The sequence below is a fragment of the Nilaparvata lugens genome, chromosome 1 (assembly GCF_014356525.2).
Source record: "Nilaparvata lugens isolate BPH chromosome 1, ASM1435652v1, whole genome shotgun sequence".
NCBI classification, from domain to species: domain Eukaryota; kingdom Metazoa; phylum Arthropoda; class Insecta; order Hemiptera; family Delphacidae; genus Nilaparvata; species Nilaparvata lugens.
In genome coordinates this window covers 36,615,249-36,641,558 of record NC_052504.1, presented here as the reverse complement: position 1 = coordinate 36,641,558, position 26,310 = coordinate 36,615,249, and the positions used below count along the sequence as shown (strand labels likewise).

Sequence of the window (26,310 nt, the reverse complement as noted above, 5' to 3'; positions counted from 1 at the left end):
CCTAATCTGAAATGTTTTAGAATACGAATGTCAAAATATAGATGAAGATGTTTTTAAAGAGAATCAATCAGTGGATTGTAGAAACCATGTTTTCAATAAATTATATATTTTTTCCAAAGTTGAAAAAGTAGAGTGCAGTCTGCTTTCAATAACCGATATCAGATGCCTAGAAAACGAAATTACTAGAAACAGATGTAGTGGGATTCTCTGGACCTGTTTGACTGATTCTCTTGCCGTTGCCTGGCAGAGCATAGGCTGCTGCAAACAGTCTAGCCTACTTTCTCAGAATGAACGTGTTGGGTGAAGTCAGAGTACTTGTCACCTGACCTCTGCTAGCTGTCAGCCTGCAAAACAACAATCATCACTAATATTATCATAATATCACCCTCAACAAGGGTCTCACCATCAAAGTAATCTTTTTGTTGGCAATGGCCAGGTCGCCATTGGTGTTGGGGCTGTTGTCATCATTCCTTATGAATAGCACCAATGCTAAAAGTTTTGAAGTTTGATCTCATAATTACGTTTGAATCGTTGGTTGTGACAAGTCTTTTGTCTTCCTATTGTGAGATCCACGTTATTAAATCAGCACCTCATTAACATTGGTGTTGTTTTTTTCTGTCATTAGACAAAGCAGATAGCTCTATCCTTTTCGCAACATTGTCTGATTGTTTTTGGATCATGTAGAAATAAATATAATTAATTACCAAAATATCCAATCTAAGTTATGAAAATCATTGAAAAATATATTTTCTTGCCGAATAAAATATTTATTATTAATAAGAATGAGCAATTGATATCTTTTCGCATATACTGCGAATGCTACCTACCATAGAAGGCAGTTTAAAAGCATAGAGTCGTCACCTGTTAGTGATCCAATCATTTAACTGACTATAACGGAATTTCACTTAACATGATAGGAATTCACTTATTTTTCGTGTTACTTTTGTAGGGAAGCGTGACACTGTGGAAGCCTTCGGACACGGCGCTGCTGTCCAACTACCTGATCTGGAAGATAATGACTGAGGCAGGAGTTCCGCCCGGTGTGGTCAACTTTGTGCCGACCGACGGCCCTGTCTTCGGAGACACCATCACCGCCTCCCCCCACCTCGCCGGCATCAACTTCACCGGATCTGTTCCGTTAGTATCCAACATTATAACAGTTAGTATATCTCTCATAAGCTAGCTATCAGTCATGTCCCATTGCATGTTGTTACCTCAAGAAGCTGTTATGAAGATTAACAAGTAATGTACCGATATGAGCGTGGAATCAATTGCACTGAATCTGTTCAGTAGGTGTATAAGTAGAGAAACGATAGGTAGTCTATGTTCCAAATTTCAAGCACATTTTTGTTAACTCTTTCTATTATTACTGTTATGACCGGGTGAGAGTAAGAACGGCAAAATATGAAAGACTACCAGTGTCACATAGCTTCACTAAAAAGAAATACTAAGACAATCAGCTTGAGTTAGCAATGAAAATTGGAACATAAACGCCCTATTCCATCGGATATCTTCTTATGCTATCTTTTCTCTATGGTGAACATTTTATATTATTTGTTATAGCATAGTTATTTGCTCATGGATCAAGAAAAATATTTATCTATCAGGCTATCTTTCTATCTAGTCTTCTCTAAGGGCAAAGCCATATGAAGCGTTTTTCAAATGGAGCTCTCCGATTAGCTGATTAAGTTGGCGTTCGTGAATCAGCTGATAATAAGCCACTTTGAGAGCTTCCTGCATTGCCGACTCGTCTGAAAACGCTTCATGTGGCTTGGCCCGAATTGTCCCAGACAAGGGAGAGTGGCAACGTGCTATAAGTAGGTTCAGTCAACTGGTCAGCCAGAGTTGAAATAAGTAAAATGCGAGGGGAAAGTCCCATAGATAGGTTAAAGTTTATTGAGTCATGCATTGCATGAATTATTATTGCCTACTTTAGCGGAAAGCTGATTCCAAAACTGTTACAATGTTGCCAACGCCTTGGGCACTGCATTCAACTGGAGATTGCTATGGTTATGATAGTTCAGCAATCAGTAAACTAATCTGTCATGTTTCGTTCGGTATCTTAAAATCTTTGTCTTCGTTATTCATGCACGTTATCCTTTTAGGTTAGGCACCTAGCTTTTAACTTTTCGTATTCTGTAGGATACCTTTTCACTGTATTTAGCCAGTTTTGAGACCAGCACTGTTTGTCTATTGCTTGCATGTCTGTATCTGTTCACATTGACATTGTTCTTTGTTCGTCTACTTCAATATTTCAAATAATTTTATTTTCAGATTAGATCGATTTTCAAATTCTCTTGTATTATTGTTTGGTCACCTTATGAATTTGAATTTAAGCGTTTCATTTTTGGGGATAGTTCTTTGTTTGTCTAAATTACTATTGAGCTTCCACGTTTATCGATGAATGTGATTTCTTCTTTGTATGCTATAAATGACTATGCCTTATTCAATGACATGTTATAGGCCTAGTTGCTTTTCTTTTAAATGCATGTTTGATTAGTTTCTCTTGAAAATATGCATGGCTATTTATCTTATTTCTCTTAGTTAGTGCTGGAAGTGAGCTAGTTATACAATGCCATTAGATACAAGTTGATGAGACACGATGGTCATGTAGTGGGAGTTGAGAGTCTAATATGATAATGATTCTCCAACAACATTACAGTACTTCTACAATATTACAGACCAGATAATCACTATATGAACATCTTATTGCTACACTATTGCTAGTATTTGTTGTCTACTAATAGTTTTGCATTAGTTTGATTGCATAGATTAAATTTCATAAATTGATTATAATAGACCATTTAATTTTTATTTACCTTCTCGTTATTTGTTTGATGTAACGTTCTGAAGTTTAATAAAAAAAATATCGTCTGCATTGAAATTATTATTCAGTTATACCTATTTTTTGTACACATTCCTTGAAGTTATCATGATTTGACTGAGTAATAATCGATGCAAAACACATACATTTGGTATGACTTGATTTCCCATAAATATTTAAATTGTTCTCAGTTTGGATTTTTATAATCCAGCTTCAGATCTTTATCTAATACGGTTTTGTAATATTATGAACGATACTTTCATGAATATTGTACTAATCGAAATCAATTTCCTTCTCGTAAAGCAGGAGGTGCTTTACGTTCTGCACTTAGATTAACTGTGCAACTATTAACAAAATAAGATGAACTTCAAAATTGAAAGCTCATTTTCAGAATGACTTATTATACTTAGGACAAACATGTATTTTTTATGTTATTTAAGCTTCTAACAAATTTTATAATCTTTGTAAAATTGTTTTTCTCGCTTTTTGTGCAGTTGAGAAGTTGAAAATGTGGTAATTAATTCATATTAAATAAAAAGACTAATACTATTCATTTTTGACAATTTCTTAGTATTTTTATTTCGTATTTTAAATGTTCTGTCATGAAATACATTTATGTTGTTTGTATTCATCAGTCAAGTAGTGTGAATTCTAATTAGCGTCACGATGCTTTAATGATCGGTCAATTATTTCTTAGAAACTTTCTCGCTAATATAATAATGATAATTTATTGATTCTTCTTCACTTTCACAACAATTGAAAAAAAAACACAAAATAATTTGTATACATCATACAAATCAAATTTGTATACAAGAATCAAATGGCTCACAGGACTTTCGTCTGATCGTGAAGCCTAAGGAAAATACAAACAAGAAATTACAAAAAAGGTGAAAAACAACTACGGTAGATGATAATATTGCTGCAAACTAAGCTTTATTCATTTCCCTCAATATTCATTTTTCCTAATGCTATTGTGTTAATATCATTTTTCTAATAACGTACTGAAAATATAGACTATTATAGTTTTCAAATGATGAAATTTCTGTAAATAATAATAAGTTAGCTTGTTTTCTCAACACATCCCCCACAATATTCACGCCTTCGAAAGTTGTATGGCTTATCAATAGTATTATTGCAATTATTATTTATCATAGAAAATAGCTATTTAGTTTTCAAATGAGAAAATTGCTGTAATTGAGTTTTCCAAACTCATCTTCCTCAGCGTAATGTTTTTTAAATGCTGTATTCACCGTTAATCATGAGTAAATCTTTCCATTTTTATTCAACTATTCATTCATTTTTTTGATGTATCATTTAGTTATTCAGAAAAGATAGCATTTCCAAAAGTACAAGTAGTTTTTGTTCCAAGTTTCGAGCCGATTTCTTGTTAGCTCAAGCCTATTACTGTTGACTACTGTCTATTATTACTGTCTTGGACGGGTGAGAATGTAATTTGAACGACTCAGTTTGAGAGACTACCAGCGTCACATAGTGTCTCGAAAAAGAATTACTTGGACTATCAGCTTGAGTTGACATTGAAAATTGGAAAAAAATTGGAACATGGGATATCCTTCTTGTGCTATCCTTTCTGTATGATTCTCAAGAACAATCTCAGCTAAGCACGCGTTGTGAACCAATCTAAATCGTTAAACTAAACTTGAATCGATGTAATTGGTTGCTTAGTGTGCTTTGCTAAGAAAGCTGGAGAAAGAGCAGGTATGATTGCGATTGCGTATGATTGCACATGGTGTGGTTTGGGTTTGTTGCAGGACATTCAACCGGCTGTGGGGCCAGGTGGGCAAGAACATCAATAAGTACCGCAACTTCCCGCGCCTGATTGGTGAGTGCGGCGGCAAGAACTACCACTTCGTGCACCCGTCGGCCAACGTCGAGAGTGTCGTCAACGGCACCATCCGCTCCGCGTTCGAGTTCTGCGGCCAGAAGTGCTCCGCCTGCTCCCGCATGTATGTGCCCGAGTCACTCTGGCCTAAGGTAATCTTCAATCTATTATGGATCGGCAAATTATCATATTCAATATCTAATCCCATATTTCACCCAAGTATTGTTTACATTGTCTATAATCCGATTAATTATATTGAAACTAATTACAGCAATTCTGGCCGTTATATGGGCCTATTTAGACGTACATATGGAAAAAGTTGGACATCCCAATATTTGTAGGTTTTATCCGTACTTTGAAAATGTGGCAAGTCTTCTTCGATATCTCTGTACAGTATTGATACTGTTATATACATATAATATAATGTGTTTGAAAAAGAATAAGTATTATTCAATGTTATTATTTTTTATGTATCAAAATTGAGAAACCCTTATTGAGATAATAAAGTAGGAAGTTCCATATACTTATACCTTATAGTACTCGAAAAATTATAAATTGGTTCCTTGTCTGAATTCATTAGAAGATTAGGGCATCGTTTATTGTTCGAAGTTTGTGGGCCGAATCCAGAAGTCTGTAAGATATGTAAACCATAACTTAAGTCAGCTTGAAATTATTTTTAGGGAGAACGTTTCTCGATTCTTGTTCAAACAAAATAAAAGTTGTTGGAAGTTTGGAGAAATTCGAGAAAATTGAACTGAAAGATGTCACTTATTTTGTCGAATATTATGTTGACCTTTATGTGTGGACATAATATGTACCTAAGTGTTTCTTCATGGGATTTGATGGAAAATAACTAAGACAGTTTGTTCTGAATTGTTCATATCTTTAACACGAATTGTATTTTCAAACCCCTTCTGTTTTGATTAGATTCAACCATAGTAATTATGTTTGCAGATCAAGAATGGTCTCATTGAGATCAGGGAGAAACTAAAGGTGGCCGATGTTAAGGAATTCGATGCATTTACCTCTGCAGTTATTGATGACAAGGCGTTCAATCGCATCAAGGGTTACATTGATCATGCCAAGAGCTCTGACAACTTGGAGATTATCGCTGGTGGCAAATATGATGACAGGTAGATACCATACATATTCATTTATAAAACTCATCCACTATAAAGTGAATGATTTAAAGTGTTTGAATCTTCAAAGAATTGAGTATGGCTAAATAGTTTTGTTTAAATTGGACTACAAAACGAAACTTTTAAATAGTGACTGCAATTAAAAGAAGACAGCACAATTTTCTTGTCCTCATCTTAGAAAGAAAGATAATGACACTCGTCAACATTTATAAAGAAATCTGAACTGTGGTGATAGAATTTGACTTGGTCGCTTACATTTGATATTATACATTACAAAGACAACACGCTTACTTTCTCAAAAGAATATTCACGTACGATCATGTAAAAACTCAACTTTAACTCATATTTTGAGCTTTATTATTATGTTTTTGTTTACAGCAAAGGATACTTCATCCAACCCACCATTGTACAGACCAAGGATCCTCTCGACAAGATCATGACTGAAGAAATCTTTGGACCGGTTCTCACAATTTACGTGTACAAGGACAAGGATGTCGAAAACACATTGAAACTGGTCGATTCCAGCACTTCGTTTGCTCTAACTGGTGCTGTATTCGCCGAAGACAAGTGAGTTCAATCAATCACATCACAATTACTAAATTTACCCCCATTAATGAATTCTATTATAGTGTTCATTATATTTTTAGCCATTGAATAACGAGCTTGACCTTGACTTTTATTATGGTTACGGTATACTGTGTAGTCGCATAACAACAAGTTACTAATCATATAATCTTAACAAACGACCACATTATCCATGTAATTATTAGTATTCTGCATTACAATAGTCCTTATTAATTCGTTTTTTATATACTGGTCTGTCACTCTTGTAGCTTGTGCAGTATTACGATTTAATGGCTCTTCTTCTACTATTAATAGATTAACACTGAATCTCAAGATCTCAAACAACAAATTTTGAATGAAAATCACTTGCTCTTATATCATTTCACATCTCAAAACTGAAATACAATTATTTCAGTCAATCATTAATTATTACTGCAAATGAAATGGGTTGATGCAAAAAACATATATATTCACAAGATTTGCGTTTTAATTTACGGATATAGTTATCGAGTTCATTCTCTCTTATGCAGTCATAGGAAGGATATAGTCCAGTCACTATAATATACATTATAATGTAGTTGTGTTTTTTCATATATTGTTTGGATAACTATATAAGAGAATTCTAGAACCATTTTTTATGTAAAATTTCCTTGTGCTAATACAGGGTACCCAAAAGCCTCGTATTTTGAGTTTATTTTCCAGTTTTCAGCTATTTCCCCAAATCCAGTCATTTGACAGAAAATTTCACTCTTTCATTTTTTTTAGATTATGAAATTTCGAATAAAATCAATCATTCTGAGCTACCTATCTTCAACGAGTACTGATTTAAAATTTTTCAAAAATGAATTGATTAAAAAAAACAATTTTGGTCTTTCAACAATATTATCCGATTGCCATCATTTAAATAAGTACTTTAAAATCCATTAATTTTGGAAATTTGTCATTTTTTTGTGTGTGGGTTAACGTAGAATCAAGGATAAATTTTTATTTTTTCAGCCAAATTTGACTTATAGCCTACTTGATTTTGAACCGCCTTGACGAGCTGAAAACATACTTAAATTTCGCACATCTGAGATTCTCCCGATCAGTTGATTCTTGCACATTTAAAATATGGCACGTATGATGACCCCTAATAGAAGTAGCGTTTTCCTGTGTGTACATTGTGTGCTTGCTTTGGTTGCAGATCATTCCTGGAACATGCATTCGAAGTTTTGAAGAACTCAGCTGGCAACTTCTACATCAACGACAAGTCGACCGGCTCCGTTGTCGGACAGCAACCGTTCGGTGGCGCCAGGATGTCTGGTAAGTTCACATTCACTCAGTCCTTGGTCTTTGATAAGGGTGAGGTAGTGCCTATTTTCACAATATTTTACAATTATAATGAAGCTTAGGACTTTATAATAATACAATGATTATAATCATTAATACAAAATTTCGTAGTTTCGGCCTTGAAGCCGTTATTGAATTTGGTGGCATTAAGGCCAAGTTGTTTAGTTTGGCTTATCATCTGGATCTCAGGATGTAGAAAATCTAAATGATTCTAGAACTTCTTTGCAAGTTCACACCGTATTCCATGACGTTTATTTTAAAAGTACCGCTGGTTTTAGTTATATCAATATTAGTAAGTTCTCGATTGAAAGCCATTTGTCACTCTTATGGAGTTGATTTCAAGGCTCTGAATGGAGTCAATGTACGTATTACTTTCGCTATTATCGAATACTCATGAAAGTTGTACAGACACAATCATGTCCTAGAAATGTAGATTAGCAATCAGTAGTATTTAGTAAATGTTTGCGAGTGCTAAAATGTAGTATTGTTTTCAGGAACGAATGACAAAGCTGGCGGCCCCCACTACGTGCTTCGTTGGGCGTCACCTCAGTCGGTCAAGGAAACATTCGTTCCGCTCAAAGAGTGGAAGTACCCTTACATGAGCAAGTAGATTTCGATGTTGTAGGAGAACCGCTATGGATAATGAACTGTGATACCATCACTTGGAAAGTGATCATTCCATCAGATCACTCAAATTCTTTTAGTTCTGGTAAGATCAGCCCAGCTGATCAGTAGATGCCAGAGCTAAACAAAAAATTGTCACTCGTGCGTGTCGCCTGTCACAGTCGTTGAATATTAGAAGTTGTTATTCGAACAAGTTGTGTTCAAAAGTTTATATTATTTTGTAATTAAGATCTGGGACCTGTTTCATAAAACTCTAAACCTCCTCATAAAGAAAACGTCCCAGTAATACATGTTTTTATTGCATGTATTATCGGAACATATGTGTATCACAGTTTTATGATCAGATTCCTGAATAGCTTGTATAGTCATATCGGACAGCTTTTTTCTGTTTATCTCATTGTCTTTGTATGTAATAATTGGAAGCAAAATTTATTAAATGGATGATATAGATGATACATAACTAAGAATGAAACTCAAGCATTGCCATAAATGCTCTATGAATGTAATGTAATTAATGTAAAATTTCGTTTTACACACATATTGAAAATAATGATTTATTATTACCTGTTATACCTCGTGTTTTATTCTACTTTATCCACTAAGAAAATTACTTCTACGCTAGAACTTCGGTTTTGCCCATAGTCACAACTGAGTTGTGATGTGCTACTCATATGTACTAAAGCAGGGCAGATCCAGCCGTGTAGTTTGGGAGGAGCTGTATTTTATTTGCTGATGATTATGCCCACATAACATCTTGTGTGTGAATAATAATAGAAACGACAGTAATGAGAATTAAAACTGTTTACCTACAGAAAGTGATTCCGAACCACCAGGAAGCGATTTTAAACTCTTGAATAATTTCTACAATATTGCTCGTAGAGCAATGAACAACATACTTAGAACTCTTCTCTTACAAAACGGAAGCCCATCTCATCATTAAGACACCAGCACGACCACCAAGCACAAGCCAGCCATTTTTTCATCAACATTTACCTCAAGGTGCAAACAGAATGAGTGAGTCGCGGTCTAGATTTCGATCGATACTGCTAATCAGCTGTTAATGATAAAAACATTTGAATGTCTTCGTTCTGAACGGAAATCGAAACTTAACCGTACTGTTCATACCCATGCTTTACAATGTGTTTGTGTTGGGTACAAACATAACGGTCAAATCGATATGAAGATTTCAGCACGCTAAGTATCTTCTATATCAATGACTTCAATAATAATATTTTCATCGTTGCACAGCTGTTTAATGGCATCGATTTTCAACGCGACTCACTCGTTCTGTTCGCTCCGAAATACACTGAAAGCTACCTCGCTAAAAAATGAGTTTTTTATGTAAAATTGAATAAAAATTCAATTCATGATCGGGGAAAGAGCCCAGAATTTTTATCAAGTGATAGTGTGGCAGAAAATAGTTTTGTAAGTTTCACAAACCAGAATCAACTGTACAACTGACTATAATCAATTTGATTAAATTTGAGTGCGATCTTGGTTGGTGCAACATAACTATCATGCTGTTTTTTCAATAACAGTGGAAACCTGAGTGGAGAGAACAATGTGAGAAGGTTCCTTCTCTATTAAACCTTAAATAATAATGGATGTAATAAAACGAATGATATACTGATGGAATTTATTTTCAAGTGTATACATTATTTGTGGTGAGTTCAATATTATACTTGTATAAAAATACATAATGTATAATGATACAAAAACTATTATCTAGTATATGCCCAAATTATTCATATCAAACTATGTCTATTTACAAACTGACAATTCTACAAAAACATGAAATGTATTACAAAAAACATAAGAAATAAGTTACAAAAAGTTGATATGAATGTAAATAAGACTTGATAAAGAGAACGTTGTATTTGTATTCATTCAACAAAATTTCATTGGAAATTTGACCATAGAAAATTGCTGTATTAGAAAAGTAAAATTGTTTTTATCCTAAATGAACAAAATTAAATAAGCTATTTTTGTTATACGTTCAAGATGATAGTACCATTAAAATAGTATTGGAAACAGGCATGAATCTAATCAATCTATAAAAACTACTATAGGCACGATCCTGGTATCCAACAATGAAACAATTTGTATAGAAGGACAATATCTTAATCGGACATACGTGTTTGATTGTAACACTGAAGTTTCTACTAAAAGCTAACACGATAAAAATATCTAGTAAAATAATGAAATGATATCGACACCCTAAGGGATATATTGAGGCAGAATTTCCAGTAACAATGGAACAATAAACAAGAGAATCCGTCGATTTACCTATTTAGGTTAAGGAAAGTACAACTATGATTATAACGTTATAGAGACTTTATTCTAGTTGTTGGTCATCTTAGGGTTAATCAACAGATTGTACTTCGTTTTTATTTATTGGATCCCATCTTGATAGTAGAGAGCCTCTAGTTTTCAAACTATCAACTTGCTACCCCTTAAAAGTAAAATAGAAAACTATGTTCGATTTTAAATCAAACTTGGATTAAACTTTTTTGAAAACTTGAATATAATTAAATTAATAATGAATCGGTGGGGCACTAACTATTGATTACAGTGTTATCTTACTTCTACGCACTACTATAAATACAACAGATTGGCTGTATGAATAGAGTTGATGAAATTCTATTGATGCAATGCAATATAACTTCATCTGTCTTCAACGAAGCAGAAATAGCAAAGTACAAAATCAACAAGAAATTACTTATAATTTTATAATATTACTAAACCATCACAAAAAGCAGACAATAGGTACTACGTAACTTCACGTGACAATCAACTCACTTAGAAAATAAAACCTGAGAAACTGAATATTAACAGGAAAAATACGATTACAACCTCTTACTTCAGCACTAAATTAATAACAACAAACTATGATAACCAGCAGAGAGGAAGAAAATACTAATAAGTTGAAACGGAAGACTTTTAAGAGAGTGAATCCAAGAAGTATAGAGAAAAGTATATTCCTGTGTTTTTAGTGAGTCATTAAAGGATAACGGTAAATTTTGAATAGCTAACAAGAAAACAAAACTTTTGCCATGTGAGAAACATGTAGCAAATATCCAAATTCATTGCACAGCTACTTCAGCAAATGAACTAAAAATAGAATCTCCTAATGTCCTAAAGCATGGCATAACTGTACGAAAACAATATTATTCAAACAGTGCGGAAACAATATTATTAAAAGTCAAAATTGTGACCGAACAAAAACACGAATTCTAAATTCATCTATTAAATTGATCTTACATACTCAGGAATATCAGATCGATTACTAGACTAAACTTGCTATTTGCATCAAGAGCAACTTACTTGACATCAGTGGACGATTTCTATAATAGTTGTGTTAGCTTACTACAACTACATTTGTATTACCAACAATATTGATGCTACTATTGAGTGTTCATTATTATTACTACCGTAGTGAATATAAAAATATTCAATGTGCTAAATGATAAGTACGATACTACTAAGCGCGTAAATAATTGCAGTACGTGAAGCAAAATGCTTATAAATCGAATGAATGTATGGTACATAATTTATCAGATAAATTTATAAAAGTCTTTTGCAATAGATAAATGCATCACTATATGCAATACATTACAATGACAACAATAAACAATGTTGTGTGATTATTTCTAATGTATTATACTAGAACATATTATTTTATTGAATTGGTTTGTTAACAATCCAGTTCATACACAGGATAAAGGAACAATTAATTCACTGATCCTATATTTTTAATATTACATTTGTACTTTTTTCTAACCATGAGCTATCACAGATAAATATATTATTTTTAAAACAGAAATTTCAATTGTTTGAATTGAACTGTCTAAGTATAATTTTGGTGTTGAAGTGCACTTTAGTGTGCAATTGCATTTCACTGTTGAAGTGCATAAGTATAATATTTATAAGAGTAAACTCATAACCACATTGTTCTGTCCATTAGTTGTGAGTTCCTGTATTTATGTTTGAATTTCAGTTGAAGATTCGATTTCAGTTTGATTGAGAACCTATGAAAAATTGATATCCGATTCATGGTTTGTGGAAAGGTAGATTCATGGTTTGTGTATAGATAGAAAATCTTTAGCAATGGTGTTCGAACAAAACTACAATTTACCATTACCGTATTCATATTTCAAAATCTATGCAAAAATAAACGATGGAAGCTTACAGATTCATAAATGTATGATTCAACAAATGCTTTGAGTAAAGTACTTTCATGAATCACTTGTTACAAAAGCGTATAATTGAACATTCAAAATAAATTTCAGTCACATTTTATTCTACTCAGTTATTGATCAAGTGAAACAACTTGAATTAGTTACAATAACCTTTTTAGCTTTACTTATTTTTTCCCAAGCTTATCTACTAATGGACCGTTAATAAGCATTATTTACAAAAGAGAGCTAATAGTTGTTCACTGACAAGCGGCGTAAAAATGTGGCATACAACAAACGACGCTCAATGTCGGGTACCAGTCATTCTTGATGCTAACTTTGTACAATAAAAAATGATGACTAAGCCAGAAACCAAATGGCACATAGTTCAGTTGAACATCTTTATTTATACCATATTCAGAAATTATAGCTTCATTATCAAGCACCACAGTGAACAAATCAATAGAAAGCTTGGTACACATCTGTGCCACCGATCTATTTAAATAGTACGACTACCACACAGATGTGGCGTTGGTCTTTATTCAAGTAACTCATTTTGTATTACGGCAGTGAACGTGTTAAGACTGTACCAAAGTTTCAAACATATCCCACATAAAAATCATGGATTTTAGTTATAGAATTATTTTCATGCAAGGAAATGATCAAACGTTCATATTATACAGGTGTCCCACGAAAGGTCTAATAGCCAAAAGACCATAGATTTTACATGGAGATTACAACAAAAAATGTCAAGTAAAATGTTCTTATATCGACCTTTGTATTCGAGATATCAAATCATTTTTTTTTTTTTGTAAACGTCAATGTTCTCTTGAATTCGAGAAATCAAAATCTCAAACATTCAACCAGATATTCTACCTATCAATATTACATATTAGAAGCATGTTTCAATAAAAAATCGAATAACAATTTACTGAAAGGACTTGAACTACATTTTTGCAGTGGTTAGTATTGCAATAACTTGTAATAAGTGTGTGGTTAGTTGGGCCTCCTATTACAAGCGATACTATTTAGTTTGGTGCTCTACAAGGTGTTCGTTAGAATAGCAATAATATTACAGTATTTACTAAAAACTTCAAATTTACTCCTAATTTGGTGCACACTTCAAGAGCTCGAGAGATCACTGTGTGAGTTTCTTGCAGAAATTAGACTATATTTAAAGATTGTCTTATTTTATGTAATAAGCACCGACGATATAGACCACAGAACATCACTTTGTATTTACACTTGGAATAATCAGTTTAGATGAGAGATGCTTGGTAGACTAGGCTATTTTGTAGCTCATAGTTTAGTATTACAATATCATTACTGTTTGTCGTTTGTGGTATTCGTGCAATAAATGTATGATTATCTTATTTCTAAACTTCTATAGTAGGAAAATATTAACAGTATTAGATGAGAAACCGAAAAGTTTTTCAACGTAAAAAGAAAGTTTCTATACAGCAAGAGTATTATTTACCTTGATTATAAAGTTTCAAGTTTAAGAAAAATCGTAATTCACAAGAACAATTTAAAAGTAAAAAGCAGAAACAAATGATAAAAAACTTAATCTTCCTCAAACACGATATAAAACACAATAAATACAAAGCAATTTTCAATTCCCACATTCGTACAATCTGTAATACAATTGCACACATGTAACAAATTGATTAAAAGTAATTTACATTTACATTTCGAAATCGGCCACAGTTTATACACACATTTGTTGGAAACTGTCAAGAAAACTAATGGCAGTGGATTTACTACTTATATCCGAGAATCTTAATTAGATAAAAATTATCATACAAATAGTACAAAAAACGTAACATAGTATAAAAACATTTCAAATAAAATTATAAGATAAATGATATATTACAAAGTTTGAGATCCTTGAAAATTGCAAGGATCTAATAAATTTGAAATAACTTATGAAATTTACTAGTTATTTCAAGTTGATAGATTAGTAGTATAAATTGATATTGTATGAGAATTTGTTTCCAAAGATTCATTCTCTTCTAAGCTGAACTCTGTTCCCAAAGCAATGAAATCAGACTGGGAGAGCATTTCTCAAATCATTAGACAAAATAAGCAATATCTTTCACGAATATATAAAGAGAATGAATCTAAAGAATGAATGATGGAGCAAAAATTACAAGAAGATAGAAATTTAGAGTATAAAAATCTAGAGATGAACAGAAATTACTGAGCTTGTTTCTATTAGCCGGCGATAATTCACTGTGAAGATTATAAGGAAACATTGGTGACAAACCAGGGGAAAATGAATGACAAAAGAATTCCACAGAAGATGCCAGTAATGAGTGACGCTGCACCGAACATGCCGGCAGTCGGCGCATAATGCGGCTCAACCGTCCTGCAACAAACAACAAATCAGTCACATTTTTAATTATTAACTTTAATTTATTATTAAATTTAATTTAACATCAAAATGAAATTTTTTCCGAGGTGAAAAGTGTAAATTTAAAGTATTGTGCTCACTATAACCTTAGTGTCCGGTTTCCCATTAGGGAACTTTGGACTATATACGGCGAGGTGGAAATAACCTTGGGTCTCCCCACCATTCAAAGCCATACGCTAATAATAATAATGAAACATTATTTCAATAGCTATCATAAAATTGATTATAACACTTTATAATAAACTCTACAGAATCCCAAACACAAATTTCAATGTAATGTGAGAAGAATTATGGGCCTACAGTACAACATTCTACTCTTTTAGCTTTCAAAACACTGTTTGATTTATGTATTTGATTTTTGTACTAGCAGGTAACCCGTGCTTTGCACTGGGGAAAATTTGGTGTTGTATAATGCAATTTCCTTATGTCCAGGAGGAAGAATAAAAATGAATAATAATTTTAATTTATTTTTTTGTTCAAATTACGTGAATAAGGCTTGAAAATTTCCAAAAATGAGTTTGATAAGTCTTGAACCCGCAACCTCTGATTTATGAACCGCGCTCGCTACTAACAAAGCTACGGAGTCACTTGGAGTAAGGTGAGTTTGGTTGGGCTTTTATAGTCACGTAAACTTTTAATCACAAATTGAATAAATTTGTTTCAGTTATTGAGTTGGAATTAATTGATTTATAGGAATAAAATAATCATATATATGTCCATCGTCGGTTGTTGTCCAGCAACATCATTTGTAATGACAGCAATTAGTGAAGAGATAAATATTGTAGCATCGAATTTAATTCTGGCTCTTTAAATTCACATCCATTTGAAAACTCTCATCTATTCACAAATTTAAAGTTTCTTTTTTGTTTTGGAGAAAATTTTATATCTGGCCCTTTGTATTAATTTGATAGGAATAGTTATAGGCTTGAGATTGTTGTGCCTTATCAAAAGTTTAATAACTTTACTAAATGAATAGTCAGCTGTAGCCTAATATTAGTAGTAAGTTTGTTTTTTGGTTTGTGTTTAACAATTTTTCTAATAAGTAAATATTCTCTATTTTGAAAATAACTAGTGTTATAAACTATTATTATTCTGGTATTTGGAACATCTAAATTCAAAAAAATGGTTTGTATAAATATTTTTGTACTGAAAATTTTGTGGAAATCTAGAAGACATAACGGCGTAAGAGTACGTCCAGTGCCAAAATATCTGTCACCAAATTTGTGGTTGGGATCGATTTAGTATGTTATTTTGAGCACAAAATCACAAAAATTAAACGGCGGTCACTATTGTTTTTAAAATAAGCTAAGTTCAAAGTAGCAAAATTTTACATGCACTAGTAGCAGCCATTTTGATTTTCAAAATCATCAAATTATGATATTCTTAACCTAAGTTTTCCTAACCCAAAGCTTTTCCTAACCTAAGCTTTCCTAACCAAAACGTTTCTAACTTAAAGCTTTTCCTAACCTTAGCTACTTATGGCTGCTACCTATAGGTTAAATGCATGTGAAATTGTGCTACTTTGAACTTAGTTTATTTTAAAACAATAGTGACCGCCGATTATTTTTTGTAATTTTGTGCTCAAAATAACATACTAAATCGATCCCAACCAAAAATCTGGTGACAGTTATTTTGGCACTGGACGTACACTTTAGCCGACTTGGCCTCTTAATGTTAACTTAATTTGCGAGAGGAATACTACAAGGTATTCTTAGTTTTCCTCTCCCGATCATTGTAAAAAAATAAATAAAAAGCATAGAATAAAGATAAATACTCAAATGAATAAACGAACAAACTAACTCACCGCGGACAATACATCATTCCCAAAGAACTGAAGTATCCTGAGGATAGAGCGAAGAGTACGGCCGCACCCCAATAGACCCAATCATTAGCGATTAGCACTGGGAAGATACGCGACTGGCCAATCGGCTGGTAGTTGAACAGCACAAACAGTGGAATAAAAAGCAGTCTCAGCATCACAGGTATCACTAAATACTTTGGTTTCGGCTGTAAACAAGAGTAAAATTGAATATTATTAGGTACTGCTACAATTCAATAAAAAAATCTTAATAATAAACTTGAGGACAGATTTTCATAATACCGAAGTTGATATTCTCATGGTTTATGGCTAGGCTATAATCCTATTTTATTAAGCGAGCAATTTCTGTATATCTGTTTATATTTTCATATCTGGTTATTTATGCTCAACGGATCTCGAAAACGGCTCTAACGGTTTTCACGAAATTTGGAACATAGTAGGTTTATGATATAAAAAATCGATTGCACTAGGTGCTCATCCTTGGGAAAACTCGCTGAACGACATTAAAAAGATAATTCATTCTTGGCTGAAACAGCTGAGACTTTCGTCGTCTGTGGATAGAGAAAAGTGAGTGAGTGATTCTGTGGAAAATTAAAATATCGTATCCCCAAAATTCATAAGCTGACGTATAGCCAGCTGTAAAATATAATTATTTATCATTTAGAGAATTGTGTTCTGTTTATCAATAAATAAAAATAACGAGCGAAGCTCGGTGCCCCGATATTAATCATTAGATGAGATACGGCTTGAGCCCTGCCTTTCAATGATATGCTTCACCGAGCACAAAAATAATACCAATGTTTCTTATGCGAACGTTCATACATTTTCATTCAGTCAATATGATTGTGAACACGCCCATAAGAACCAATTTTATTTTATTGTATTATGTGTTGTCTATGTGTGAATACTCCCATAAGAATCGAAGGTATTATTTTTTTCCCAACAAAGCAAAATTTCTATTGACAAGCAGGTTTTACGGGTAATAAGGACATTTGGGTAAGATTTATGTGTAATACACGTTTAAAGTTAGCTAACCTGATGTTTGAGTTTGACTCCGTAATGGAATGCAATAAACCAAAAACGAAAGAAAAACATTGGACTGACTTCAAAAGATAAGAATACTGGATAATGTGGTCAACTCTAGCGTTTGGTTGCAAAACGTCTTTAATTTTGACGGTGATAAAATGCTACGAGAACCGATAAGAGAAGGGGAAGACGTCTTTAATTAGCATTTAATCACAGTTAATATTTAACAGAGTTTTGTGCAACTGGGCCTGGTTCCTCTAATAAAAATTGTTGTATCCTTTCTTAAAATGAATAAATAAAGTGCAATAATCCAATATGGAACTTAGGATATCTTGAACAGTTTCGGACTGCTACATCATTGGATATCCATATTGATCAATTCTCTCCAAAGAAGTTTCAGCAAATGTTTTTCATTGCCAAAAATAAAATGATGAAAACTTGATTTGCCAGCCAGCCCTAGCCCTGCCTGAGACTTCCTGCTTCCGTATGCCGCCCGGGACATTGAAAAAATTGATCATCTCATCCCACTTCTCACGCACAAGCAAAAGCTCAACTGGGCATCATTAAGCAAAAAGAGAAAGAATACAGAAATTAGATTCCCATAGACTAAAACTATTTTTAATTAACTCACCCAAGTTCCTAGAGAAGGAAGGGAACTGCCAATCATGGCACACACATTGAAAGTGAGAAAGCACATCACATTCACGTAATATTCATCACCAACAAAAAAGTCTTTATCGGATTTTTGGATACCTGAAACAAGAGAATTTCAAAATTGAAGCCAACAATTACGCTTATTCAATCAAAATAAGGCAAAGGCTAATTAACTACAGCTATTCCAATTTTCATGAACATGCAATAGGTAATGTAATTCTTCAATGGAAGATCATCTTCCAATCTCATAATCAATATGAAATTTAATTTACTTACATCATTATAAATCAAGTGAGAAGTTATGTTGATGAGAGAATAGAAATGCTATATCAAATGTATAAAAGATTTCATACAGTGAACTCATCACAACATGATGAAAAATGGATCGAAGGAATTCTGAACCTAAATTTATTCATTGAAACATGAATGTGGAAAGATGAAAAATCGTGATTTCAAGAATAATATCATAGATGTTTGCAGAATCAGTCTACGATTATTTCTCTTTTAAAAACTTAACTAAGTTGATTATTACAATTTCAAGAAAATTTTGACTATGATGTGGCAATATCAATGAATAGGGAATAATGTTTGTAAATTAATGCAAATAATATTAGAAAACGTTTACTCACCAGAATGTAGAGAAGGGAAAATACTGAGAGTCACAACGAACACCATGAACACATTAAAGCACTGAGGAAAGCATTGCTTAAATATTTTGCAATACGGTATCTTGTTTGTTGAACTTCCTGAGGCTGTTTTCTTTTCTTGAGCATCTTTCTGCGACAACAGCTCATGATATTTGTAAAACCTCTGTAAATAAAATTTATGAACTTTTCACTTACTATTGTTCATCACTTATGAACAAATTCTTAAATATTCAAGATACATAATAATCATAAATAATATACCATACTCTATACTATAAGAGAAAAGTAAGCTTGAAACACTGGATAATGATAAATCGATAACCAACTAGAATTGATTGATCTTTCAGAAAAATTAATAATCAGAGAACATTTTTACGGATAGATTACAGAAAAATACCAGTTCTGGGAGATCTTAGTGATTTTCTCATTTAAAAAATATTCAATCAATGTTTGAAATTCAATGATAAATAAATTACAGTACAAACGTACTGTATTATCATATTATCTGTGCATATTATCTGTGCAACTTTTTAATAAAGTTACAACCAAGACCACTAGAAAAGATATGACCCAGTAGTTTTATACATTTTCAATATTGTTAAATGTGGTTCTAAATCAAAATTTCAAAATTCAATTCAGAATCTCAAGATTCTTATTAAAATTTTCATTTTCATGTCCGATTTTAAATTGGATTTGTTTCATGATTTTGCAAAATGAATTGGACAGAATAACATAGACATTTATTTGATTGATAGACAAAATTAGGATATTGAACATTCAACGATTTTTGATTTTGTATTAAGATTACCTTTGAAACAGTATTCGGGTTACAGTACAAACAAGGTAAAGCAGCTCGTAAAATGAATGTACAAATAGGTCAAAAGATTTCAGAAAACCTATTGCGTCATCAATATTTTGTAAAAAAGTTCTGAAGTCGACGTAATTTGTACCGTAACTAATTTGTCATGAATCTATAATCATTGGAATGTGATTGAGCTGTAATACCTGCTCAAGAGTATGGCACAGACGAGAGAAGCTCTTATTTCTTGAATACTATTATAACTAGAATAATTGTCAAATACTTATAATAATATTATATTTGAATATTTTCTTCTCATGCAACTCAATACAACTCTATTCATTAATAAAACTTCTCTTATCATGTTCATGAAATTTTATTATATTATTCTTATATGATATTATTTTGTTATCATGTAATACAACTTGATTTTCTACGAAATATCGGTAATAGCATAGAGTAAAGATACTGTTTAATGATTTAAAAGATACCTATTTATTTATATTTGGTAATAGCCTGTAATAAGAACTAAATATTTAAAGGTGACTTTAGAACTTAGAATATGTGTGTTACCTATGGAAATGTGCAGTAAGGCTACCATTTGAATATTAGATATTATTATTTTATGTTTTGTATGAGTATCATGATATTTCTGTTGACGATACCTCACTACTTCTAAAAATACAACAATATTGTAATATCTAATTAATTAAAAACCCCGCCTTCCATAATTGCCACGAATGTGTGGGAAGGAAACTTTCAAACATAAGCTGATTATCGAATAAGCACAATGTAATGATGGTTTTGCATACTTAGCAATTCAGAGCATATTCGATTTAAATTCATATCAAATTTACTATGTTCAGTTTTGAACATGTATTACTATTTGCTTATTTATTTTAAATATCTACGAAGCATCAATTGTTTGTAATTAATAAACAATCTTCAATTGCGTTTTATTCCAAAAGAAAGTAGGTAACATTACTAGTTATTATACGAAATAGTTTTAGCAAAACTTACATTGAGAGGCAAAGCGAAATAGGTGTCAAAGCAGGCGAGCAATACAAACAACGCTGTGATGAAATAATAAATGGCTGCAGTTCGAGTGTTCGGAGCGAAGAACTTCGAAGCCAGGTTGATGATGGCTGTGAAGGTTCCACTCACATTCTAAAGAAAAAAAACAGAAACAAATGAAAAGCTTTGAATTCGAAAACTCTGAAATTCTAGGATATTTCTAACAGAAATATCTCCAAAAGCAGAAGTACTAATTCAAGTCATGACCAGGTCTTGCTTTCCTCTTGGATTAAGCATTACATTGAAAATGAATATACGATAAAACCTCAAGACTATTTATTATCAATATTAGGGATTAGTTTTAGGAAAATGCATATTAAATCTTCTCACTTGTATTTATTGTCAATAAATTGATAAATAAAGCCTCATTGATCTTACTTTTTCGCCATGAAATTCATGCAATGTAACTATCAGGGTAGAGAGGGTGATTGGCTTACCGGTTGGCGTATCATCTAATTTCTCAGTTCAGATTCTAAATACTCCCTTTACTAGGGTGAACGCTTGAATAATCACTACTTGATGGTTCAGAATTCACATACAATTGAATATCAATGAATCTCTCATCATTTTTATTATATACCTCTTTTATATCATGTGAAGAAATTAATAGGATTATTCCGAAATATTGTCAGTTGCTTTTAACGATGGTAGTCTATGTATCTGGGTAGTAACTACAGTACCGTATGTTACTACCTCAAGTAACTGATCCTTCCCATAACCCAAGGGGAATGAGAGCTCAAGTTAGCATCAACCTGAGCAAAAAAAAGTGCATTATCAAAACTAAGATGAAGATAATTCAAAATTATTCAAGAATTCAGTTCATAATTTTCAATAAATCACGATCCAACTGAGTTTTATTTCGAATCAAACCGACACTGCGGCATTCAAATGCTGTCTTCAAAATTTCGAGTTCGCCAAAGTCAACATTTTAATTCTAAAAGTTTTATAATTTCCACTGAACATCTTTGACTTGATATTTTGCAAATATTTACCGATCCAAGGACAACAGCTCCAGTGTATTTGAAAGGCAGCTTGGCAGCCATTCCAAACACGGTATTCTGATAGATACCATTCGCCACTGAAAAAGAAAAATACAACATTATGCTAATTCTGTGGCTGTTTGTCACCCAAAACTAGTTTTCAAGTTACATAATATGTACATCCAACTGTAATGGGAAGATTTAAATTTATGTTGTATCTTGAAACCAAATTTTATGATTATTATATTTTAAAAATTATTCTTCTTATTGAGAATATTTGAGCATATAATATGTTCAAAGTAAAACATAATTGGCTCATGGATAAGTCAGTACTTTTAATTAATGATAATATGAAGGTATATTACATTCTAACAGTAAACAAATAACGAGTCTTCTACAAGTAACTGTCAAGATTGAAATTCTTTTTTTACAAAATTTTATTTCATCGAGTTTATTACATTTTTTCCAATTTCTATGTACTAATGAGCATTATTAAAAATACGTTACTTTTAATCATACTATTATCAAAGTCAACTAACCTCAAATGGTACAAAACTTCAAATAGAATGCTCCGATTAATAGAATTAGTGCATTCGTCCTTCATAGGACTGGGACATTTGAAATCAACCAGTTCTTTCACATAAAAATGTAATGCATCTGTTTAACAGTAAAGATGGAAGTGTTGTGCTAATTGCTATAATTCGTTCTCAAGCAATATCTCAGAGATATTGGAATATGTTCAATGAATAGAAATTTATCGGAATTACTACACGAATGTAGTTTTAACAGTATAATTTCTGGTGATAGATTCAAATGGAGCCCATTATTTATTGCGATGATGTGAGAATATTATCAATAGATATAGTGATCGTTATGGATTACATAGTTACATACATATGGGAACAGCTTAATAATATTCATGTTACAATTTTAATTTGACAATAGGCTTGATAAGGGATTCTATTTGTATTAAAAACTACTTTTCCGTGGCTTCAAAATTTTGATCCGTCATCTTGGATCCGACATTTTGAATCCAACTTTATATTTCAAATTGGAAGGTGGTCATGTGGTATATGATTTCGATACTGAATTTCAAGAGAAAATGAATGCAGAGAACAGCACATCAATATCTCAAACAGTTTTGAAGATATTCACATTTAAAGATAAATTAATGAGTACATTAAAAATCTGAATGATTTATTGGTATCTTTCAATTTGAGATATCAATTTGAAATCATGAATCAAAATCATGTATCACATGAACACCTTCCAATTTAAACAATTACGTAGGATTGAAAATGTCGGATCCAAGATGACGGACCAAAATTGAAATTTTGAAGCCACAAAAAATAAACATTTACAGTTCAAATAGGATCCCCGATCAAACATATTGTCAAATTATCATTCTAACAGAAATATTAAGCTGTTGCCATAAATAATCACACTCTGTATATGAATATGATATACTTACTATTCAATCCAATAGCAGTGCACATGGTGACCCAGAAGAATATTCCTGGCCACTGGGAGGAGTCACTCATTGCTAGAATGACAGTCACCACAAATAGCAATACTTCGAAGAAGATACTCCACACTATACGAGTTGTCAAATTACCACTGAAAACAAAATAACATTTATTAAATTACAATAATAATAGGAGTATTTTTTATTAATAATAGAGAATAATGAAAATATAATATTATAGCAGACTGTGTACCTAATATTGTATTATTTTTATCTTTATAGATAGAACAATAAATACAATTATACAAGTTCAATAAGAATTTAAGAATGAATGGTAAGGGCTACGCCTGTTTCTTAAAATAAACAATATCTTTTATAATAAATGATGTTTTAATCTAATTAAAATTTGATTATTCACTTCATTCACTACTACATTAGTACTTTGAACTTACTTGTAAGTCTGTCTTACAAGTATTTACCCTATACTGAAGCAAGGTAAGTCGTTATCTTAGTTGGGATAATGCGAATTATAGAAAATGACTATAGATAATAATAATCAATGAATTCACAATTTAATCATTCAAAATTATTAGAATCAGTATAAGGCAAAGCAATGTGGCAATTTAACATGTTTTCTAAATGAGCAGATGAGACAAATTTACATATCTTAAGAAAAAGAAGACGTTCAATAACGTTAATTTCAGAGCAAGAATAATAGGCTAAAAATGGTAATAATATCAACAAGAATGTGAATGATAACTTTCAAGAATGGGATGGATATGGAAATAATTTACTGAAGCTTTCCGCATTAGGGTATTCAGGAAAGTATTCAATGCTAATTGAGACAGTATGTAGAGAAATGACAAATCGGTACACTTGAATAAATAGAATACTTACCCTATTTTTACAAAAATGTTCAACCAATTAAACACTAAATTGGGCACTTGAGATGCAAATGTCAGGTAAAGCATGAAGTTCGACGCATAATCGTACTTAGCACCGGTATATTCTTCACTTAATTTGTAGTCTTCGAAATACTGGAATAATAAAAGAACATTCATGAGTCTATTACTAAGAATAATATGTACATACAATCAAGAATCATCTGAGTACAGCGAAATGATTCAAATAAAGATATCCTAAATGGAATGGACCAATATTGGTACCAGTAATAATTATGCGTAGGCTATTAAGGTATTGAAAATGTTTGATATTTCGTGTAGACTATTTTATAAAAACACTTCACTTATATGGGCTAATTTTGTACAAATTAATAAAAACAATATAACAACTTGTAGTACCCTTCATTATTAAAAACTTTAAAATATTTTAACGACTAGTTTCGACCATAGGTCATTCTCAAGTTAAAATATTTTATATATTCAGTAGAATTTTCAATGTCAAACTGAGATTTATTAGCAAAAGATTCTTCCCCAAGGATATTACTTTCTAAATGGTTACATTAGAAAATTTAGAGAAGAGTTGGAATCATATTTATCAACATCCTATTGAAATTTCAAATAATTCTAAATTGAAACAAATAGTCAAAATTTATTAGTTATAATCTGTCTAAAGTCTGGGTCTGAATTATAAAAATTCACATGTACTTCATTCTAAACAAGTTATCATTTCATAGGTATTTGATAAGAAGAGAAGTTTGTAACTTGGATTATGCAGGAAAACGAGTAAATTTACCAAATCTACCACGTATTTCGAAAAATAAATTGCTAAATTATTATAAATAGTAGGCTACTTACTTCTTTGGCTGTAATGAACATGTTCCATGGCATGAGGGTTCCGATGCCGTGGAGCATCAAAGTCAGGTACACTAGGTTCAACCTGACATACAATCACAATTTTAATACTCTTTTGATAGGAATTAAAATAACTATACAATTCATGATTGATAATATACTATTATTGATCTGTATTATTAGAAATCTTCCACAAAAATTGGAAAATTGATAGCATCTTGAATGTGAAAAGTTTTTAAATTTTCAAAACATAAAATTAAGTCGCAGAATTCAAATTTTCAAGCATAGCTAAGGAAATTGAATCACATAGCCCATAAGAGACAGACAATTGAAGAAAAGTCAAATAATTTTGTAAATCAATTTTGTAAAGATTGTAGATTGGACTTCAACAATTATTCTAAAGAGACTAGAAATAGTTCTAGTTGATATGACATTTTATGATATTTGTTACGTAGGTAAAGTTTAGATATGTGAAAAAAAAATTGAAACTTGAAATTGGAAAAAGTCTCTAAATTACATGAAAATATATAACTATTGAAAGGAGATTGACCTATTTCATTAGATAAAAATATACATTCTTATAATGGGACTTCCCCTTTTCACATTATTCTGCCACATTATATCAGCAATTTTCTTTTTCATCAAGAGATACTCACTTGATTATGAAAGACAATTTGGAAGATTGTACGTTTAGTATGAGTGGCGTGAAGTACTGCAATAGTGCAATTGATTAATGTTTTGAACATTCAACTCTAACATGTATCATTTTGAAACCTTGTTTAGTTTCATTAAACCCATCAGCCACTACGCAAATCCAGGCCAGGGTTCATACAAGACCACTCATGAAAAACTATGGCGATGATTTTCAATACGGTATCTGATACATATTTATCTACCTTCTTATACTATAATGATTATATACGTATAAATGTATTTATCTACCACTATTTATTATAAATTGAGTGTTTAGGTGAGAGTGTGTAATAATCTTCTGACCGAACGCACCTGTCGTTGGGTGGGTTCATTTCGAGCTGAGCCTGCTCCATGGTTACACCCTTGAAGTTCAGCTCGTCATTGGGCAAGTTGGTCTCTTCCCAAGCCGGCGTTAATCTGACAGGCTCAGTTGTTGCTAAGAACGGCTGTTTCTCAAACTCTGTGCCACCTACAACATACATCAACAGTTT

The 26,310-nt window shown here is 32.0% G+C and overlaps 2 protein-coding genes across 5 annotated transcripts in view; one reads left to right on the top strand and one right to left on the bottom strand.

Annotated features, from left to right (window-relative positions):
- Window positions 1-8,890, top strand: part of LOC111049135 (delta-1-pyrroline-5-carboxylate dehydrogenase, mitochondrial) — a 31,801-nt gene extending 22,911 nt beyond the window's left edge. The window contains exons 7-12 of one of the 2 annotated variants that reach the window (XM_022335148.2): window positions 950-1,137; window positions 4,594-4,816; window positions 5,619-5,797; window positions 6,182-6,370; window positions 7,551-7,669; window positions 8,191-8,890. In XM_022335148.2, the coding sequence (XP_022190840.1) occupies window positions 950-1,137; window positions 4,594-4,816; window positions 5,619-5,797; window positions 6,182-6,370; window positions 7,551-7,669; window positions 8,191-8,306 (1,014 nt within the window). In that variant the 3' untranslated portion in view covers window positions 8,307-8,890. The remainder of the gene's footprint in view (window positions 1-949; window positions 1,138-4,593; window positions 4,817-5,618; window positions 5,798-6,181; window positions 6,371-7,550; window positions 7,670-8,190) is intronic. The other variant, XM_022335149.2, reaches the window with a different exon arrangement.
- A 5,676-nt stretch (window positions 8,891-14,566) lies between these two features.
- LOC111049132 (equilibrative nucleoside transporter 2) overlaps window positions 14,567-26,310 on the bottom strand; it is a 50,322-nt gene continuing 38,578 nt past the window's right edge. For all 3 annotated transcript variants that reach the window (XM_022335140.2, XM_039420569.1, XM_022335143.2), the window contains 10 exons: window positions 26,132-26,288; window positions 25,130-25,211; window positions 24,270-24,409; window positions 23,379-23,524; window positions 21,920-22,005; window positions 20,874-21,020; window positions 19,037-19,217; window positions 18,385-18,506; window positions 16,713-16,915; window positions 14,567-14,863 (listed from right to left, as the gene is read on the bottom strand). In XM_022335140.2, coding sequence (XP_022190832.1) covers window positions 14,737-14,863; window positions 16,713-16,915; window positions 18,385-18,506; window positions 19,037-19,217; window positions 20,874-21,020; window positions 21,920-22,005; window positions 23,379-23,524; window positions 24,270-24,409; window positions 25,130-25,211; window positions 26,132-26,288 — 1,391 coding nt within the window. In that variant the 3' untranslated portion in view covers window positions 14,567-14,736. The remainder of the gene's footprint in view (window positions 14,864-16,712; window positions 16,916-18,384; window positions 18,507-19,036; window positions 19,218-20,873; window positions 21,021-21,919; window positions 22,006-23,378; window positions 23,525-24,269; window positions 24,410-25,129; window positions 25,212-26,131; window positions 26,289-26,310) is intronic.